This window comes from Balaenoptera ricei, chromosome 7 (assembly GCF_028023285.1).
Source record: "Balaenoptera ricei isolate mBalRic1 chromosome 7, mBalRic1.hap2, whole genome shotgun sequence".
Taxonomy (NCBI): Eukaryota; Metazoa; Chordata; class Mammalia; order Artiodactyla; family Balaenopteridae; genus Balaenoptera; species Balaenoptera ricei.
In genome coordinates, this window is record NC_082645.1 from 115,263,175 (window position 1) to 115,281,464 (window position 18,290).

Genomic DNA, 18,290 nt, shown 5'->3' on the forward strand with positions numbered 1-18,290 from the left:
CATGTATCTTTTCGAATTAGAGTTTTCTCTGGTGATTTGCCCAGGAGTGGGATTGCTGAATCATATGCTAACTCTATTTTCAGTTTTTTAAGGAGCCTCCATACTGTTCTCCATAGTGGCTGCACCAATTTGCATTCCCACCAACAGTGTAGGAGGGTTACCTTTTCTGCTCACCCTCTCCAGCATTTACTATTTGTAGACTTTTTAATGATGGCCATTCTGATTGGTGTGAGGTGGTACCTCATTATAGCTTTGATTTGCATTTCTTTAATAATTAGCGATGTTTTATTTTATTTTACTTTTTATTTTTTTCCTTGGTCACACCACGCAGCTTGTGGGATCTTAGTTCCCCAACCAGGGATTGAACCTGGGCCCTCAGCAGTGAAAGCACGGAGTCCAAACTACCGGACTACCAGGGAATTCCTAGTAATTAACGATGTTGAGCATCTCTTCATGTGCCTGTTGGCCATCTGTATGTCTTCTTTGGAGAAATGTCTACTTAGGTCTTCTGCCCATTTTTTGATTGGGTTGTTTGTTTTTCTGATATTGAACTGTATGAGCTGTTTGTATATTTTGGAAATTAAGCCCCTTTTGGTCACACTGTTTTCAAATATTTTCTCCCATTCTGTAGGTCATCTTTTTGTTTTCTTTATGGTTTCGTTTGCTGTGCAAAAGTTTATAAGTTTGATTGGGTCCCATTCATTTATTTTTGCTTTTATTTCTTTTGCCTTGGGAGACTGACCTAAGAAAACATTGCTATGATTTATGTCAGAGAATGTTTTACCTATGTTCTCTTCTAGGAGTTTTATGGTGTCATGTCTTATATTTAAGTCTTTAAGCCGTTTTGAGTTTATTTTTGTGTATGGTGTGAGGGAGTGTTCTAACTTCATTGATTTACAGGCATCTGTCCAGCTTTCCCAACACCACTTGGTGAAGAGACTGTCTTTTCTCCATGGTATATTCTTGCCTCCTTTATTGAAGATTAATTGACTGTAAGTGTGTGAGTTTATTTCTGGGCTCTCTGTTCTGTTCCATTGATCCATATGTCTGTTTTTGTGCCAGTACCATGCTGCTTTGATTAATGTAGCTTTGTAGTATCGTCTGAAGTCTGGGAGGGTTATGCCTCCAGCTTCGTTCTTTTTCCTTAGGATAGCTTTGGCAATTCTGGGTTTTTTGTGGTTCCACATACATTTTATGATTATTTGTTATAGTTCTGTGAAAAATGTCACAGGTAATTTGATAGGGCTCACATGAAATCTGTAGATTGCTTTGGGTAGTGTGGCCGTTTTAACAATATTAATTTTCCCAATCCATGAGCATGGGATACCTTTCCATTTCTTTGAATCAGTTTCCTTTATCAGTGTTTTATAGTTCTCAGCATATGTGTCTTTCACCTCCTTAGTCAGGTTTATTCCTAAGTGTTTTATTTATTTATTTTTTGATGTGATTTTAAAAGGGATTTTTTTTTTTTTTTTTTTTTTTACTTTTTCTTTCTGATATTTCATTATTAGTGTAAAGAAATGCAGCTGATTTCTCTGTGTTAATTTTGTATACTGCTGCCTTGATGAATTCATTTAATCAGTTCTAATAGTTTTTGTGTGGAGTCTTCAGGATTTTCTATATGTAGTACCATGTCATCTGCAAATGATGACAATTTTACCTCTTCCCTTCCAATTAGATACCTTTTATTTCTCTTTCTTATCTGATTGCTGTGGCTAGGACTTCCAATACTATGTTCAGTAGAAGTGGTGGGAAGCCTCAGCTTTTCACCATTGAGTACTATGTTGGCTGTGGGTTTGTTGTAAATGGCTTTTATTATGTTGAGATATGTTCCCTCTATGCCCACTTTGGTGAGAATTTTTTTTTATCATGAATGGATGTTGAATTTTATCACATGCTTTTTCTGCATCTGTTGAGATGATCATGTGGTTTTTGTCTTTTCCTTTGTAGATGTGGTGTATCACATTGATTGATATGTGTATGTTGAACCATCCTTGTGAACCTGGGATGAATCCAGCTTGATCATGATGTAGGATCCTTTTTATGTTTTGTTGAATTCAGTTGCTAATATTTTGTTGAGGATTTTGTCTTTTCACTCTTGATGGTGTCCTTTTATGCATAAAAGTTTAATTTTGATGAAGTCTAGTTTATTTTTTCTTATTTTGCTGGTGCTTTTGGTATCATATTTAAGAAACCATTGCCAAATCCAAGGTCAAGAATACGTACACCTAAGTTTTCTTCTAGAAATTTTATAGTTTTAGCTCTTATGTTTACTCTTTGATCCATTTTGAGTTAATTTTTCCATATGGTGTGAGGTAGGGGTCCACCTTCATTCTTTTGCATGTGAGTATCCAATTGTCCCAGCACCGTTGGTTGAAGAGGACCTCTTTTTTTCAACTGGATTCTGCTTCTGAAGCTCTGTACCTTCTAATACATGAAACTAGCTAATGAACTTTTTAGGATTGGTTGGTAGTCTTGACCATTTTTTTTAAAAATGTATTGTTTATTTATTTATTTTGGCTGTGCCGGATCTTCGTGTGGCATGCGGGATCTTTTAGTTGTGGCATGCGGACTCTTAGTTGCGGCATGCATGTGGAATCTGGTTCCCCAACTAGGGATCGAACCCAGGCCCTCTGCATTGGGAGCACAGAGTCTTACCCACTGGACCACCAGGGAAGTCCCAGCCATTTTGGATTGGTCTCAGTAAAGTGGTTCTTAGTAGAATTATTGTTATGGATGATAATAATACATTTACACATTTAAAGGGTTTAAAAGGAAATATCTGCATTTCAGAATTTTTACTGCCATAGAACTCTTCTCCATTTCACGTTTGAGAGTGAATTCAGTTCTTTCTATGGTTTGGGAAGATGTGAAATAAATACCTCCTTAAATCCAATCCCATTTGAGAGTTTTTGTATTTGAACTCTTTGATAAAGATGGACTAGTACTCAGAAGCTGAGTGAAAAGGAAGTCTGGGAAATTGTTCTTTATCGCCATTCTCTCTGTGGTGGCTCAAAGTTTTCATGTACTTTAAGAGGACCCAGGTTTGTCAAGACTGAGGTGTGAGTCTAATCGCTTAAGTGTATTTTTACAGTCTACTAGTAATATGTTCTGTGTGTCTTTTTGTATTTAACCAGTATTGTGTATGAGCTGGGAATTTGCTGTTTATAGAAGCCTTGTAGCTGCTTTGCCCTCTGGCAGCACATATGGGTATAACCACTTGGGGAAGCGATTTGGGGACACAGTGAAAAACTCCAAGAAACTGCAGACTCTTGCCCCAGTAATTCCACTGGTGGGACCCTACCTTGAAGAACTAATCTTAAATATGAAAAAGCATCATGGGCAACATGTTTATTGCACCATTAAATATAAAAAGTTGCAAACCTGGAAACACTTCAGTTTAACAACTCAGTGAGTTAATGACATTAGCTGCCACCTGTTTGGTGCTGGTCCTACACTGAGTACCGTGCGTGGGTGGTCTTACGAACTTCACAACTGCATGAATGTTGCCACGGGGGTGCTGAGGCACCCAGCAGCACGAGGCCACACAGCCGGGAAGTGGCAGAGCAAGGAGCTGCCCTTGGCCTCATCAGCCATTCAGGTGATGAAGGAAAGCAGTACTTTGGACAGTACTTTGTGATGTTGGGAAATCAGAGAGGCAGTGTGTATAGACATTCAGCTGTGTGCCAAGGAGGTGAGAGTTTCCAAACTGATGTCAGGGATCGTGCTGGTGGTGCAGTTGGGATTATTTTTATTTCTTTTCTGTATTTTCTAAAATGAGCGTTATTATCTTATACTAAAGAAAACAAAAAAGCATAACGTGTTACCCTTCAATTGAAGATTCCTTACAGTAAGAGCGTCTGTCTTGCCACGGATGCTGTGTGTTAGTAGAAGATGGAGACGAGTCTGCCCTAAGTTGCTTCTCTGGAATGTCCTAAAACACAGCTGAACAGTTTGAACTGTTGGGTCAAACAGATTAAATTTAAGGAGCCAGATTTGTGAAAACATAGGATTTAAATTTCATAGTGTCCTAATAAATGTGTATATTATGTGGAACATTTTAATTATGTTCCCATTTGTTTAAACTTTTAATTCCTGTGTTGAAAATAAATCTAAGCTTATGTAAGCAGAGAGTTCAAGGTCTTGGTGTAAATAAGGTACAGTTTAGCTTGGTTGAGACTGTTTGATATATGAAGCACTCAGTTTCTTAGATTTGTTCATAATTATGTCAGCGTCCTTAAGCATCTAAATAAATGAAGTAGAAGTAGGCTGTAGAGAAACAAAACATAAAATAAAAGCAGATCTGGTCACAATGTATCGTTTGGAAAAGCAGGTTATTAAATAATCTGTACATTATATAACCCCACTTTTCTGTTTTATTTATATACTGAAAACACACTGGAAGGATATTATCTCAGGATGTTAGTGGCAGGTGTTAGCAGTGGCTGGACTCTTGAGTGTTCTCAAGTAAAGAAAAAGTAACCTCCAGTAAGCCCGTCAGCCTCGAGTTGGGCTGTTTAACGCTGGACTTTATTTCCACCTAATGTCTGAAAATGAGCGAGGGGACAGCGGGTTGAGCGTGTGCCCAGGGAAGAGGAATTTGAGTAATGATGGTTAGGGTACTGTTTTACATTTGTGTAGCCCTTTGCAGGGTCTAAGCTGTTTTCTCAGGCATTTTCCACTCTGTATAGCACCTTCTGGGGGGGATTGAACGATCAGGAAACTGCGGTAAGGCAGTGGCTGCCTTTAGCCTAAGAGGTAGCAGCTTCAGGCCTTGCGTTCAAGCCTCTGTTGTGTTTTGTTCACATCTGAGTTTCCAGAGCACCCTGTCTGTACCCCTGTAATGGAAATTTCCAAACATACACAAAAGTAGGGAGAGGAGTTTAATTAATCACCAGTCCAAACAGTTGTCAGCCTTGCGCCTTTCTTGTGTCATCTATCCCCAGCCCTGAGCCCTGCTTTTTTCTGAGTATTTAAAAAGCACATTCTCAGGGTCCCTTTTACTTTGTAAAAGTATCCCTCTATCAGCATGCAGTTTCCTTAAGGGTCAAGGGTCCTGTCTTTTTCATCATCATATTCCTAGCGGTGCTTGCACTAAATGTTCAGTAAATATTTGCTGGAACAGAGAGTGCGTTTCATTCCACAGGTCCGTGGGGAGATGGATTTTACTGTCTAGGCTCACAGAGGCCGGGTGAGTCTTTGGTGCCTTAACTGAGCCTCCGTGTGTGTTCGGAGGCCAACCTTGTGGGTAGGGGAGATGGCTGTGCCTTGAGACATGCACGTCTGTCCACGTGCTCACCCTGGAAGAGTGGGTTCCTTTCACTCGATATGGAAGTGTGGAGAGAGTTGGAATCAGACACACCTGGGTTTGCAGCCCCGCCTCTGACCCTTCTCTGCAGACATAGGTCCTCTCTGGACCTCAGTTTCTTCATAAGTGAAAGGGGGTAGTAACTCTTCACAGGGTGGCGAAGACTGGCTGAAATACTGATGAGAACTAAGTTCCTGGCACAGAGCAGGCACGGCACGGGTACCGACGCCGTCTCCTCCTCGCCCGTCGCTGTGAAGTGGGAATGTTGGCAGTGCCCCCCTTAGGAGGTGGTTGTGCGGATGAAGCGGGGCCGGCCGTGGAAGGCCGTGGGCGTGGGCCGGTGCTCTCTCCCCTAGGTGCTGCTGCCCTGCGGGGGCTGCGCTCCTGTGCGAGTCCTCTTTAAGACGACCTGCTTCCTCCCCTGTCTGGTCTGCTCTGTCCTCCTCTTTCCCCGTAGGTAACCATTTTCATTATTTTATTATTTTGGTTTATTCTTTCATTGTTTCTGTTTGAAAATTTAAAAATAATATATGCACATATTTGCTTTTAATTTTATTTCTGTCTATACACACACCCACAAGTATCCTTTTTACGCAAAAGGTAGCATACTCCATACATGTTCTGAACCTTTCTTTTTTCACTTAATATAATCTGGAGATCATTCCATAGCTGTATAAAGATCTTCCTCATTCCTTTTACAATGGTGTAGTATTCTGTTTCCTGAATGTACCATAGTTTATTCAACCACTTGGATTATTTTCAGTCTTTTGCTCTAATATTTTGTAACAAATATCCTTGCACAAACCTCATTTTATATTTTTGCTAGAGTGTCTGTGGGATAGGTTCCTTGGAGTGGGCTTGCTGGATCAGAGGGTAGATGCACGTCTGATTTGCTGGGTTTTGCCAGATTCTTGTCCTCAAGGTTTACCTCATCCTGCAGTCGGACCAGCCTGTTTCCTCACAGTCTCGCCCAGAGTGTGTTGCCTTTTTTTTTTTTGTCAATCTGATAGTGAGAATAGTATTTTAGTTTAGTTTCAATTTGGTTTTCTCTTATTATGAGCTAGGTCGAGCATCTTTTCATGTATTTAAGGGCCATTTAAATTTATTTTTTGTGAAATGTACTATTTTAATTTTTTTGTGAAATGGCTGTTCATATTTTTTGCCCATTTTTTCTATTAGGTTGTTAGTTCTCAATTTTTAAGAACCTTTTTATAGATTAGGGATACTAGCCCTTTATGATATTTTGCAAAAAGTTTCCTCAGAATTCTCAGTGCTGGGCACTGGGTAATTAAGATGAATAAGATCAATAAGACAGCCATAGCCCTTGGGCCTCTCTTGATCTGGCGAGGGACACAGCCTCATGACGGAGGGTCATAGACTTGCCAACAGATATTTTTGGCCTGACTAGGTTCTAGGTTTGAATTTCAGGTCTTCCATTTACTAGCCATGTGGCCTTGAGTGAGTTACTTAATTCTTCTGACTCCCAGTTTCCTAGTCTATAAAATGGGAATATTACTACATGCCTCCGAAGTCGGCGTGAGGATTAAAAGGTGAAAATGGCTTGTATGTATGTGGTAGATGCGGTGGGCACTCACTTAGTAAGCATTTAAAATAATCTATTGGTCTTGGGTATGCTGTACATGCCTGTGTTTTGTGAACAAATTATTTTCTGGTTGTTTCCTGTTTATTTATTACGGTATTCCTAAGCCCTAGAAGGAGGTTTGAGATAAGAGTAAGGAGGCCTGATATTTCTTTTGTGGTCTGTTGTTAGCTGTTTAACCTTGGACAAATTACTCAGTCCCTCAGTGACCAGTTTTCTTATTTGTCACTCAGAATATTAGTGTCTGTCTCATAGACCGTGTTTGTTCTTTTAAGAAGGCAAATAGATATAAAAATGCTCATGAAAATTTCAAGTGATGTGCAAATTTAAAGTAACACTTTTTTTTAAAATTTATTTTTGCTGCGTTGGGTCTTTGTTGCTGCACGTGGGCTTTCTCTAGTTCTGGTGAGCGGGGGCCACTCTTCGTTGTGGTGTGCTGGCTTCACATCGCGGTGGCTTCTATTGTTGCGGAGCACGGGCTCTAGGTGCGCGGGCTTCAGTAGTTGCAGCACGCGGGCTCTAGAGCGCAGGCTCAGTAGTTGTGGTGCACGGGCTTAGCTGCTCTGTGGCATGTGGGATCTTCCCGGACCAGGGCTCGAACCCATGTCCCCTGCATTGGCAGGCGGATTCTTAACCACTGCGCCACCAGGGAAGCCCCTCTCTTCTGTTTCTTTATAAGGTGTCTGATGGCCAGAGTTTCTCAGTGGGAATAAAGTTGGTTTTAGCAATCTTATAGTTTATGTTTACTATTTTAAAAATCCTATTTAAGAGATTTTTTCCAGTCCTAAGGTCATAAAGAAATTATCCTATATTGTCTACTGAAGCTTTTAAAGTTTCTCTTTTTGCACTGAATCTGTTGGCCACCCGGAAGTGATTTCTGTGTGGTGTGTGAGGTACGGGACCAATCACACCTTACCCCTTAGATGACCTGATGTCTCAGCTCCACTGACAAGTCCCTCTCTCCCCAGCCTGCTGTCACACATCACGCTTTCAAACCTGTGAGCATCTGTTTCTGGGCTTGGATCCCCAAGTTCTACTTCAAGTACTTTGCTCTAAGGAATAGCTCAGGACATGTGGAGATATTCCATTATGGCAATAATCTTTGAAGCATTGTTGATAATATTGAGCAGGAAGCATTCTAAATGTTCCAGCAGTGGGAGTGTGTTGAATGATATACACACATCACTACAGTGAAATACTCTGTAGCAGACAAAAATATATTTACTAATACGGCAGGCTGTTGACAACACATTAGGACAGAAGCAATAGGAAGTTCATGTACAGTACAATTCCAAGTTCATAAAAAGTTAAGAAACATGCAAATTAAAAAAACAACCTACCATCTTTGCTTCCTCCCATCCGGGTCACATTCATTGCACTTTGATCTGGCTTCGCCCTGGGTCAGGTCGAGAGTCTGCTCCGGTGGCGGGTCCTCAGTGACTCCTCACGGACCTCTCCTCTGGCTCCTCCTGGGCCCCAGTGATGACCTCGCCCGTGCACTCGACCTCAGCCCTTAGCAGATGTCATCCACGATGCCTTCTTGGTGCTTTCTCATCTGCTCCCCTGGTTTTGTGCCACTGCCTTCTTGTCTTCCGTTTTGGACTCCTACCTCCTCTCTGCACCTGATGTTCGTGTCCTGGGGTTGCCAGTTCCTTGAGCCTCTTCTCATTCCACTCCTTCCCTGTAAGGGACTTCATTGAGGTGTCTCCCCCTTAAATTGTGCCCCAACTGCATTATCTGCTGCTGGCCCTCCACTCAGCTCCCCCTGGCGTCTCTGGCGTCCTCAGAGTCAGCACGTCTAAAACGAAGGCCACATCCTCCCCCAGGAGACCCCTCGGGGTCATCCCCTTCCCCCGTCTATGGTTTGTCTTCTTTTAAACGCTCTCACGCCCGTGGCCGTGCCTCATCCTCCCAGGTGCTCCTCGTCGGCTGCTGTCTTTGTAAGAGTTTCTGGAGTGTTCTGCCTGCCTCCTGGTTTCACCCCCACTCCCTCTCCTCCACATTGTGGCCAAAATCATCTTTCTTAAATAAAATGTACGTCCTGAGATACCGCCCCCTGATTGGGGCCCCTGTGACTGGGAGGTCTGGCTGTCAGTGATCTGGGCCCTTCGCCCACCGTCCCAGCCCTCCTGGGCTCTGCCTGCAGCCCGTAGGAGGCTGTGGACCTCTCTGCCTGGCCTGCTCAGACCCCTGCTCACCTTCTTAAGACCTGCTCTGGGAAGCCTTCCCTTGTGGGGGACTTGCTCCCTCCCTGGCGTCCTGTGTCCTCCGTCCTCCTCCGGTCTGAGCTGTCCCTGGAGCCCTCTGAGCCACTGCTGCTGCGTGTCTGGGGAGGGCACGAAGGGAGGGTGAGAGCAGGAGCTCCCACTGCCTCTGCAGAGAGGGGTCATCCTCCCCCGTGACTGGGTGAGCAGGGCCCCAGCAAGGCAGGCCTGACCTCGCCTTCTCTGCCCACTGGTTTGCAGGCTTTTGAAGGGCATTTCCGGAGCTGCCTTACTCCGTTCTTTGCTGCTGAGCAGGACGCCTAGGACTCGAGCTTCGCCTGTGGCAGGTGCCTGGGCCGCCTCACCTGTGGGCTGGGCGTGTCTCTGTCAGTCAGTAGGCGCCTTTGGCGCAGGCCGAATACCCTGCCAGCTTCCATCCCACAGCCCAGCTTGGGATTTGCATCCTCTCCGTTTGGAGGTGGGCCAAATGCTCCACTTCCCACTTACTTGCCGCTCTGATTCTCAGTGCCTGTGTGTGTTGCAAATCTGTCCTTTGTCCCTGATGGTAATGAAGGTGCCCCGGATGGCTTGAAGGACAGAGTTGGCCCTGTCGTTTGTGCAAAGAACTTGACAAAATGATTCTAAGAGCCTGGCTGACCAGCATAAGCGACCGGCCCCCCTTGGGTCTGGGTTTGGGCTTCTGGTTCTCTGCTCCGATGGGCATGAGGAGGAGCCCTGCCAGCTGAGCCGTTTCCTGTGGGTGCTGCTTACAGGCTGCCAAATGCAAAGCACAGCAGATTAGTCAGGGGTGTTCTTTTCTTGACCACTTTTAGTTCATTGCTTTTGACTGAGTGTTAAAAATATTCTGCAGCATATCTATAGTCTTCCACGAGCAGTGAATAGGAGAAGAAATGCAGTTTCTGAGAAAGCTTCAAAGAAATACTGGTCTTTATCTTTTCCCCAGCCTTTTCCGCTGAAACCCACCAGAGTCTTTTTCTGAGCATTCTTGTTCTATAAATAGAACAACAGCTCTCCTTGGGTAGCCCAAGATCACAGCTCTCATCCGCTCTCTGAAAGATTTGTGTGTGTGTGTGTGTGTGTGTATGTGTTGGAGTGGATTTTGGTTTAATTCTGCTTTTCTTTTATGTGTGACATGTGTAGCGGGAGATGCAAGAAAAATACTCTAGCATTTATCCTTTAAAGATAACTTCTTATAACTTTTCTGGGTGTGGGCTTGTTGGCTTTGTTGCCTTTTTTTTTCTTTTTTTCTTTAATTTGCATTTGGGAAAGAGATGGAAGCACTTACTTCCTCTGCAGAGGTAAGGAAGATGTTTGGGGGCGAGGAGAGGTGACTTGGTCTGTGAGCGGGTCCTGTGGGCTCCAGAGGAAAGGCTCTCCTGGAGAGTAGAGCAGGCGTCTTGTGTCTGCACCACTGGGCACAGTCGCTGTCCTGTCTTTGAAGAGCACATTGAAATAGCATCACCACGTGCACTTGGGTCTGAAGAGAATCTTAGGAAACAACCTAGCAGTCCTTCCGTATTGCAGACTGGTTTATATCTGGAGCTCCTGGTACCAGAGGTTGGGACTTTCTCTCTGCCTTGGATCGGCACATGTCTCTTACCTTGATCTTGGGTGATGTGTTCCTCTCTCCTTAATTACCTGGAAGAACAGTTGGTGGCCTGCTCAGAAGTAAAGGTGAAGGTGCACGCCACAGAATGAGTAGGGCGGTTCCTCAGTAGTGTTCCCCGCGCCCCCCCCCCCCCCCCCCCGAGTTGATTCTCTAGGGAATTGGAAATGGTTGCTCTTTGTGCTGCTGGGCCAGCCCTGACAGCGCAAATTCCATCAGACCCAGCATGGGGTCGCAAGCTGGCGTGTGCAGCCCACTGTGCCCAGGAAGCTGCAAGAGGACATTGTGTGGCGGGGATAAGGGGAGGAGCAGTGCTGCCGGCCTCCCAGGACACCCGGAGCGCGGGGCTCTCACGTGGGGTCCTGGTGCACAGCCAGGTGCTGGTGGTGTGTAGGGGGTTGTCTTCAGCATTCTTCTACGGGGGGTATCAGTGCATCGCAGGTTCCACTCCCTCCCCATTAGGAGCGGGATGATGGAGGGACCAGGCAGCACAGACATCTGCTCTTGCCTCTGATACATTGGGGTGACGTAGGGTTTCTGTGTCGGGTTTCATCGTGTGTTGTCTTAAGTGGCCACAGACGCCCAAGTGCTTTGTACAGCAACTTAAAAAGTTACCTAAAGTGCAGAGCTCTAGGGGATTAGGTAATTAAACAGAAGCTTCTCTGGACCCACGTTCTTGTCCTTGAACAGAATTTTTATACATTCTACCTCCATCGCATGGTGGGCCTCCGTGTAGAATGGACATTTGTTTAGGTGTGTGCAGATGCTGGAAGCTACGCACTTGTTTCAGGGCACCTTGTTTATTAGTTTTGACTGTGTTAGTGGCTCTGAGTAGTTCAACACATCTAATGATCAGGTAGGTCCTTGAACTTTTAACTCGTAAGTGGTGTGTAGGGCTCCCTCCTCCTGTGTGGTAAGTGCCCGGGAAGCAGCTTCGGGAGAAGCCATGCCCCATTCTTAGCTTTAATTGAGCCGAGCTGAGTGGACTGCTGTTCACCTCGTGATTCTCTTTGAACTCCTGCTTGGTGGTGGGTTGGTCAGATTTTGGGGGTGGAGGAGTTTTAGTGACTTTGGCAGTGGCTCTTCTCTGTGTTACAGTGTGGGTAGACGCACATGCCCAGCCTGTGAACAGGGGTGAGGGCCCAAGGGGGCAGGCCTGGAACTGCACTGAACCCCATAGCAACCTACATCGACAGTTTTGGCAACAGGATCCTGAGAAATGGCAGGAGGCCAGAGAACACGGAGACGGGGCCAAGAATAGCTGAAAAATACCAAATGCTGAAGTTGGAGAGAGCACTGGCCCGGGGCCACTAACGGTGGTCCTGCGCCCCACTTCTGCTGACACCCCCCCCGCCGGGGCATATGCAGGGCACACCTTGGGCCTCTGACACCCCCCCATGCCCCTCCCCCGCCACTCTGGCACGCCGTCGCCCTCTGGAGGATTGTGTCACCCTCCCCGGCTGCCTGCTCAGCCTGTCCATAGGTCAGGGTTTGGGGAGAGCGTGAAATAGTTCTGTTAGGCCATCGGCCCATGAGAGACGCAGACGCGCCGGAGTCAGTGGACAGGCGCACGGTGCCGTGAAAACACACGCTCATGAGTCCTCTTCTGTGCTTTCAGACCGTCATCAAAGAGGGGATGCTGACCAAACAGAACAACTCATTCCAGCGATCAAAAAGGAGATACTTTAAGCTTCGAGGGCGAACGCTGTACTATGCAAAAACTGCCAAGGTGAGATGCAGTGGAGGAAACTTAACGAGAGAAAACTCTCCGAGGAGCTGCAGGGAGAGACTGGGTTCTGCGTCCTCATCTTGGGAAAAACCTTCGATTCTAGATCTGTTATTTTGAGCGAGTTTTGTAATACCCTAGGGTGCTGGGTTTTATTTGTCTCAAGCATGTTTTATTTCATATGAACATTGCTTTTTTTATTCATTTTCTTTTTCTTTAATGTCATGTGTAACCAATGGGGAAAGGAGAAAAGGTCACAGAAATAACCACATTACCATTAGATATCTTTCTTTCAGAAAAATTGGGGGTAACTGGCTTAAAAATCTCTTATTACGGCCTAAATATCTTTTTCTTAAAAACACTTTATTAAGGTATAATTGGCTTACAAAAAGCTGTACAGATACTTAATGTGTACAACTTGATGAGTTTGGAGTTGAGTGTATGTACCTGTGAATCTAACTAAAAGTATTTTTAAAGTGTGTTGGGCTTTTTGGTGTGTGAACAGAAATTGTCTCTGGCTTTCTAGCCATGATCCTTCTTCCCATGTGCCATCTGTGTAAGATTTAAAGCTAGAATCACCAGGCAGATGCCAGTGACAGAGGAGGAGCCACTGAGAGTCCTTGAGTCACTGCCCAGTTTAGACGACTGTGGTGTCATACACTTCAAACACTAGCGTGTCTGCAAACCTAGTTTTTGGTGTTCTGAATACCAGTCTTTTTGTATCAGTATTGCAGTCAATACTAATATTTCGGTATTAAAAAAAATCTGGAATCTGAATAATTTACATTTTGAGATGTATCCCTAGTGAGTTAGTGCATTAAAATTTGAAATTGAACAGAGTAACTTGTTTAGATAGGGTTCTGACCACATCCTTCATTAAAAAAAGACAAACCCTTATAGTTATTTTAGTTCGAGGGGTGGGGGAGTTACTTAAAAGACTGAGTTTCTTTTCTAAGTTATTAGCGTTTCCTCCAGGGGTTCCTGATGGAGTCCTCCTAGAGGGGACGGAAAGGTAAACAGGAGGTGAGGGCTGTGAACGGGGGGATTTGGGAGAGAGAGGAGAGGAAAATGGGGAGGGGGGCGTCTCAGGCCTGGTTCCCAGCCCTTCTTCTGGAGCCTGACTGTCTTTCTCTCCAGGACTAGATTCTCTCTGCTCTGGTCCCTTGTCTTCTTTCATGGCTGGGTCCCTTCTATTTGGGTCAGTCTCTCTTCCCCTAGAATTGTTTATTTTAGCCAGGACCTCTCCCCCCAAATGTGCGAGGTGGAGAAACTAAAGTCGGAAGGACAGAGGACCTTCAGTCGGGAACCTACCCTCTCAGGTGGACTCGTGTGAGGACGTATTTTTGGTTCCATTAATGCAATCACTGGGGAACTCCCTGGACTAAAAAAAAAGTCTTGAGCTATACCTGTGAGCTCGGTGCTTTGTCAGAAGCAGGTAGGGTGAACTCACTCAGCGTTCATTTAGTTCTCAAGTGCTTGCCTGGGGTCGAGGGAGAGTGGTGGGCAGCCCTGGGCCAAGGGCACCTTAGCCCCCACTGACTGCAGTCCCTGTGTCTTTCCAGTCGATCATATTTGATGAGGTGGACCTGACAGACGCCAGCGTGGCTGAATCCAGCACCAAAAACGTCAACAACAGCTTTACGGTAAGTCTCTGGACGCACACCTTTCTTGATTCTTCACCACATTTGGTTTTCTTCTTTAATTTGAACAAATGTGTGTGTGAGCAGTTCAGACTTTTCATCCTTTGCTCTCTGATTGGAACAATTCCTGGTAAATTTTGAATTTAAGGTTCAAGATAATACTATGGTTGGAGAATAACTGAGAATTTCGCACATTAAGCACAAAAGAACAAGAGGGACCAAATGAATTTTTAAAACATGTTGTAGTTTACATTTCTTTAACAGTTTTGCACAGAGGTTTTTCATGATTGTTATAGAAAATTTGGAAAATACAGAAAATGTTGAAGCAATTAAAAAACAGCCATCAGGGGACTTTCCTGGTGGTGCAGCGGTTGGGAATCCGCCTGCCAATGCAGGGGACACGGGTTTGATGCCTGGTCCGGGAGGATCCCACATGCCGTGGAGTAGCTAATCCCGTGCGCCGCAACTACTGAGCCTGCGCTCTAGAGCCCGCAAGCCACAACTGCTGAGGCCCGCGTGCTTCGAGCCCGTGCTCCCCAACAAGAGAAGCCACCGCAGTGAGAAGCCTGCTCGCTGCAACTAGAGAAAGCCCGCGCACAGCAACGAAGACGCGACGCCGCCAAAAATAAATAAAATAAATAAATAAATAAATAAATAAATAAATAAATTTATATTTTTAAAAAATAGCCATCATTCAGCCACCTCAAAACATAGAATGTTGATATTTTGGTGTATTTCTTTTCTTTTTAAAACTCCTCCCCCCACCACATTTATAGAAATTATGTTGTACTTTCTGCAAAAGTTCTAAATGCATAAAATCGTGTGACCTCCGTACCCAGAGGTAGCCAGCTGCTCACTTTAGAGTGATTATCTTTATGTCTAAATGTCTCTGTCTTTACCCACGTATAACATGAGATCGTAGTGATCCTTTCGTTTTACACGTTTGGTTTTATTTTTTTCTCTTGACAGTTTATGGTGGACATTTCCCCACGCTGATTGATCTAAATGTTCATCACATTTTTTAATAGCTGTACAGCATTTCTTGTATGACTTTACAGTTTTGGCTTCGGGGGCTGACTTTAGAACCTCATGTGTAAGGTATGACTCTAATAGCAGGAATGGAATATTTTAAAATATTTTTCTCTGTGTTATTAAGTGATCTTATCTAGAAATACAGTATGTTCCCTACCTTTTTTCAGTTCTTTTATAACTCAGTCAAAGTGGGTAATTTTCTTCATGTTTAGGATCTAACATTTTGGGTTAGTATTAGTTTTAGCTACTTTCAGGTTTTTTTTTAACTTGTTTATTTATGGATTGATTATGTTGCTGCTCCAAATGGGATTTTCCTTCCTTCATTTAAACTTCTACTTATTTTGTTTTGGTGTAATTAACTGCTCTTGGTTTTACTTTGTGGCTTATCGAATTAGTCAGACTTGCCTGACGGCCTCTTTTATTTTATTCCTCGTTTTATTTGGACTATTTTTACTTTTTCTGCATTAGTTTTACTGTTTACTTACTGGCTGGGGAGACAACTATGGAAGTGGATTATTCTTTGATTTATGGCTTTTAGACTGTTTAATAGGACTAGGTGTTGAATTTCACTGGAGTGTTTTGAACATTAATTTAGATGATCAATTTGGTTTTAGGTATTTGTACATTTCATAATAATAAATTGTTCCTGGTAATGTTGAATGTTATACCCTAATTTTGGATTTAGAATGTTCTGAAAGCATGTGTGTGCTTTTCTTTGGGTAGGAGATAGCCTTTGTTGTGTTTTGATTTCGGAGTTAAACTAGCCCCATAAAATTCATTTAGTAACTGTCCATGATTTTTTGTGCTCTGGAACATTTTTATAGCTTTAGAATTGATTATTTCTTGAAAGTTTGAGATAATTTACTTTTCAGGGAGGTAATAAGGCTCTGAATAAACCTAAAAGGTTTATTTTAATTTTTTAAAAATATTTATTTATTTATTTATTTTTGGCTGCGTCTGGTCTTAGTTGTGGCACGTGGGATCTTTTGTTGCGGAGCACGGGCTCTTCCTTGCGGCACGCAGGCATCCTCTCTAGATGTGGCGCGTGGGCTTAGTTGCCCCGCAGCATGTGGGATCTTACTTCCCTGACCAGGGATCGAACCCACGTCCCCTGTATTGGAAGGCGGATTCTTAACCACTGGACCATCAGGGAAGTCCCTAAAAGGTTTGTTTTTGCTTTTTGATCACAGGAACTTTTTTACTTCTTTTTTTTTTTTTTACTTTTTTACTTCTTGAGTCCATTTTTGTATTTACTTTCCCATTTTTTCCACACCTTCAAATTTAGTAACATTTATTGCTTGTACTTTATTTTTATTTATTTATTTTTGGCCATGCCATGTGGCATGCGGGATCCTAGTTCCCCGACCAGGGATCGAACCTACGCCCCCTGCATTGGGAGCACGCAGTCTTAACCCCTGGACCACCGGGGAAGTCCTGCACTTTAAACATAAATGCCTCTGGTTAGATCCCCTTTCACATATCTAATTTTACTTGTTTAGCTTTTGTTTTTCTTGTCGTATTTCTCTCTTTTTAAAAATTTTATTGAAGTATAGTTGATTTACAATGTTGTGTTAATTTCTTCTGTACAGCAAAGTGATGGTTATACATATATATATTCTTTTTTCATATTCTTTTACATTGTGGTTTATCACAGGATATTGAATATAGTTCCCTGTTCCTATACAATAGGGCCTTGTTGTTTATTTATTCTACATATAATAGTTTGCATCTGCTAATCCCGAACTCCCAACCCTAACCTCCATCCCTCCCCTACCTACTCTCCCCCTTGGCAACCACAAGTCTATTCTATATCTGTGAGTCTGTTTCTGTTTCATAGATATGTTCGTTTGTGTCGTGTTTTAGATTCCACACATAAGTGATGTCATCTTGTATTTGTCTTTCTATTTCTGACTTTCTGACTTAGTATGATAATCTCTCGGTCCATCCATGTTGCCGCAAATGGCATTATTTCATTCTTTTTTATGGCTGGGTAATATTCCATTGTGTATACATATCACATCTTCTTTATCCATTCACCTGTTGATGGACATTTAGGTTGTTTCCATGTCTTGGCTATTGTAAATAATGCTGCTATGAACACAGGGGTGCATGTATCTTTCAAATTATAGTTTTACCGGGATTGATGGATTATATGGCAACTCTATTTTTAGTTTTTTGAGGAACCTCCATACTGTTTTCCATAGTGGCTGCACCAATTTATATTCCCACCAACAGTGTAGGAGGGTTCCCTTTTCTTCACACCCTCTCCAACATTTGTTATTTGTAGACTTTTTAATGATGGCCATTCTGAGCGGTGTGTGGTGGTACCTCATTGTGGTTTTGATTTGCATTTCTCTAGTAATTGGTGATGTTGAGCATCTTTTCATGTGCCTATTGGCCACCTGTATGTCTTCTTTGGAGAAATGTCTGTTTAGGTCTTCTGCCCATTTTTCGATTGGGTTGCTTGTTTTTTTGTTATTGAGTTGTGTGAGCTGTTTGTATATTTTGGAAATTAAGCCCTTGTCAGTTGTATCATTTGCAAATATTTTCTTCCAGTCAGTAGGTTGTCGTCTCATTTTGCTTATGGTTTCCTTTGCTCTGAAAAAGCTTATAAGTTTGATTACGTCCCATTTGTTTATTTTTCCTTTTATTTCTATTGCCTTGGGAGACTGTCTTGTCATATTTCTTAAACTCTATCATTTTTGTTTTTTAAGAGATCCAGTTCTTAGATTATTGAACAATTCCATTTTTCTATTACCTAATTCATTTTCTGCATTTATATTTATTGTCTTCTGTCTGCTTTTCATAACTTTTTAAAACAACTTATTGATTGGCTCATTTTAATTTTCATATATATAAATAATTAAGACATTAGGGACTCAGAATTTAACTGAGTGCATTTCTGTTCACATTCCAACATTCCAAAAGTTGTTTTTTCTCGCAGTAGAAAAATGTTAGTAAAGATAAATTACATTTCTGATAAAGTTATTGAAGAAAATTTTAAAGTGTATAAATAAAATAGGAAATTTAAAACCATCCACATTCCTACTACCCAAAGATACCTAATAATTTATATTGATTTATGTCGTTCCCACCAAATGTGTTTTATAAAGTATAGTTTTTAACCTTCTTTCTTCACTTAACAATGAGCTT

At 42.9% G+C, this 18,290-nt stretch overlaps 1 protein-coding gene across 3 annotated transcripts in view; it reads left to right on the top strand.

Moving 5' to 3' along the window:
- DGKD (diacylglycerol kinase delta) overlaps positions 1 to 18,290 on the top strand; it is a 108,550-nt gene that overhangs the window by 17,504 nt on the left and 72,756 nt on the right. For all 3 annotated transcript variants that reach the window (XM_059928960.1, XM_059928961.1, XM_059928962.1), the window contains exons 2-3: positions 12,358 to 12,468; positions 14,028 to 14,108. In XM_059928960.1, coding sequence (XP_059784943.1) covers positions 12,358 to 12,468; positions 14,028 to 14,108 — 192 coding nt within the window. The remainder of the gene's footprint in view (positions 1 to 12,357; positions 12,469 to 14,027; positions 14,109 to 18,290) is intronic.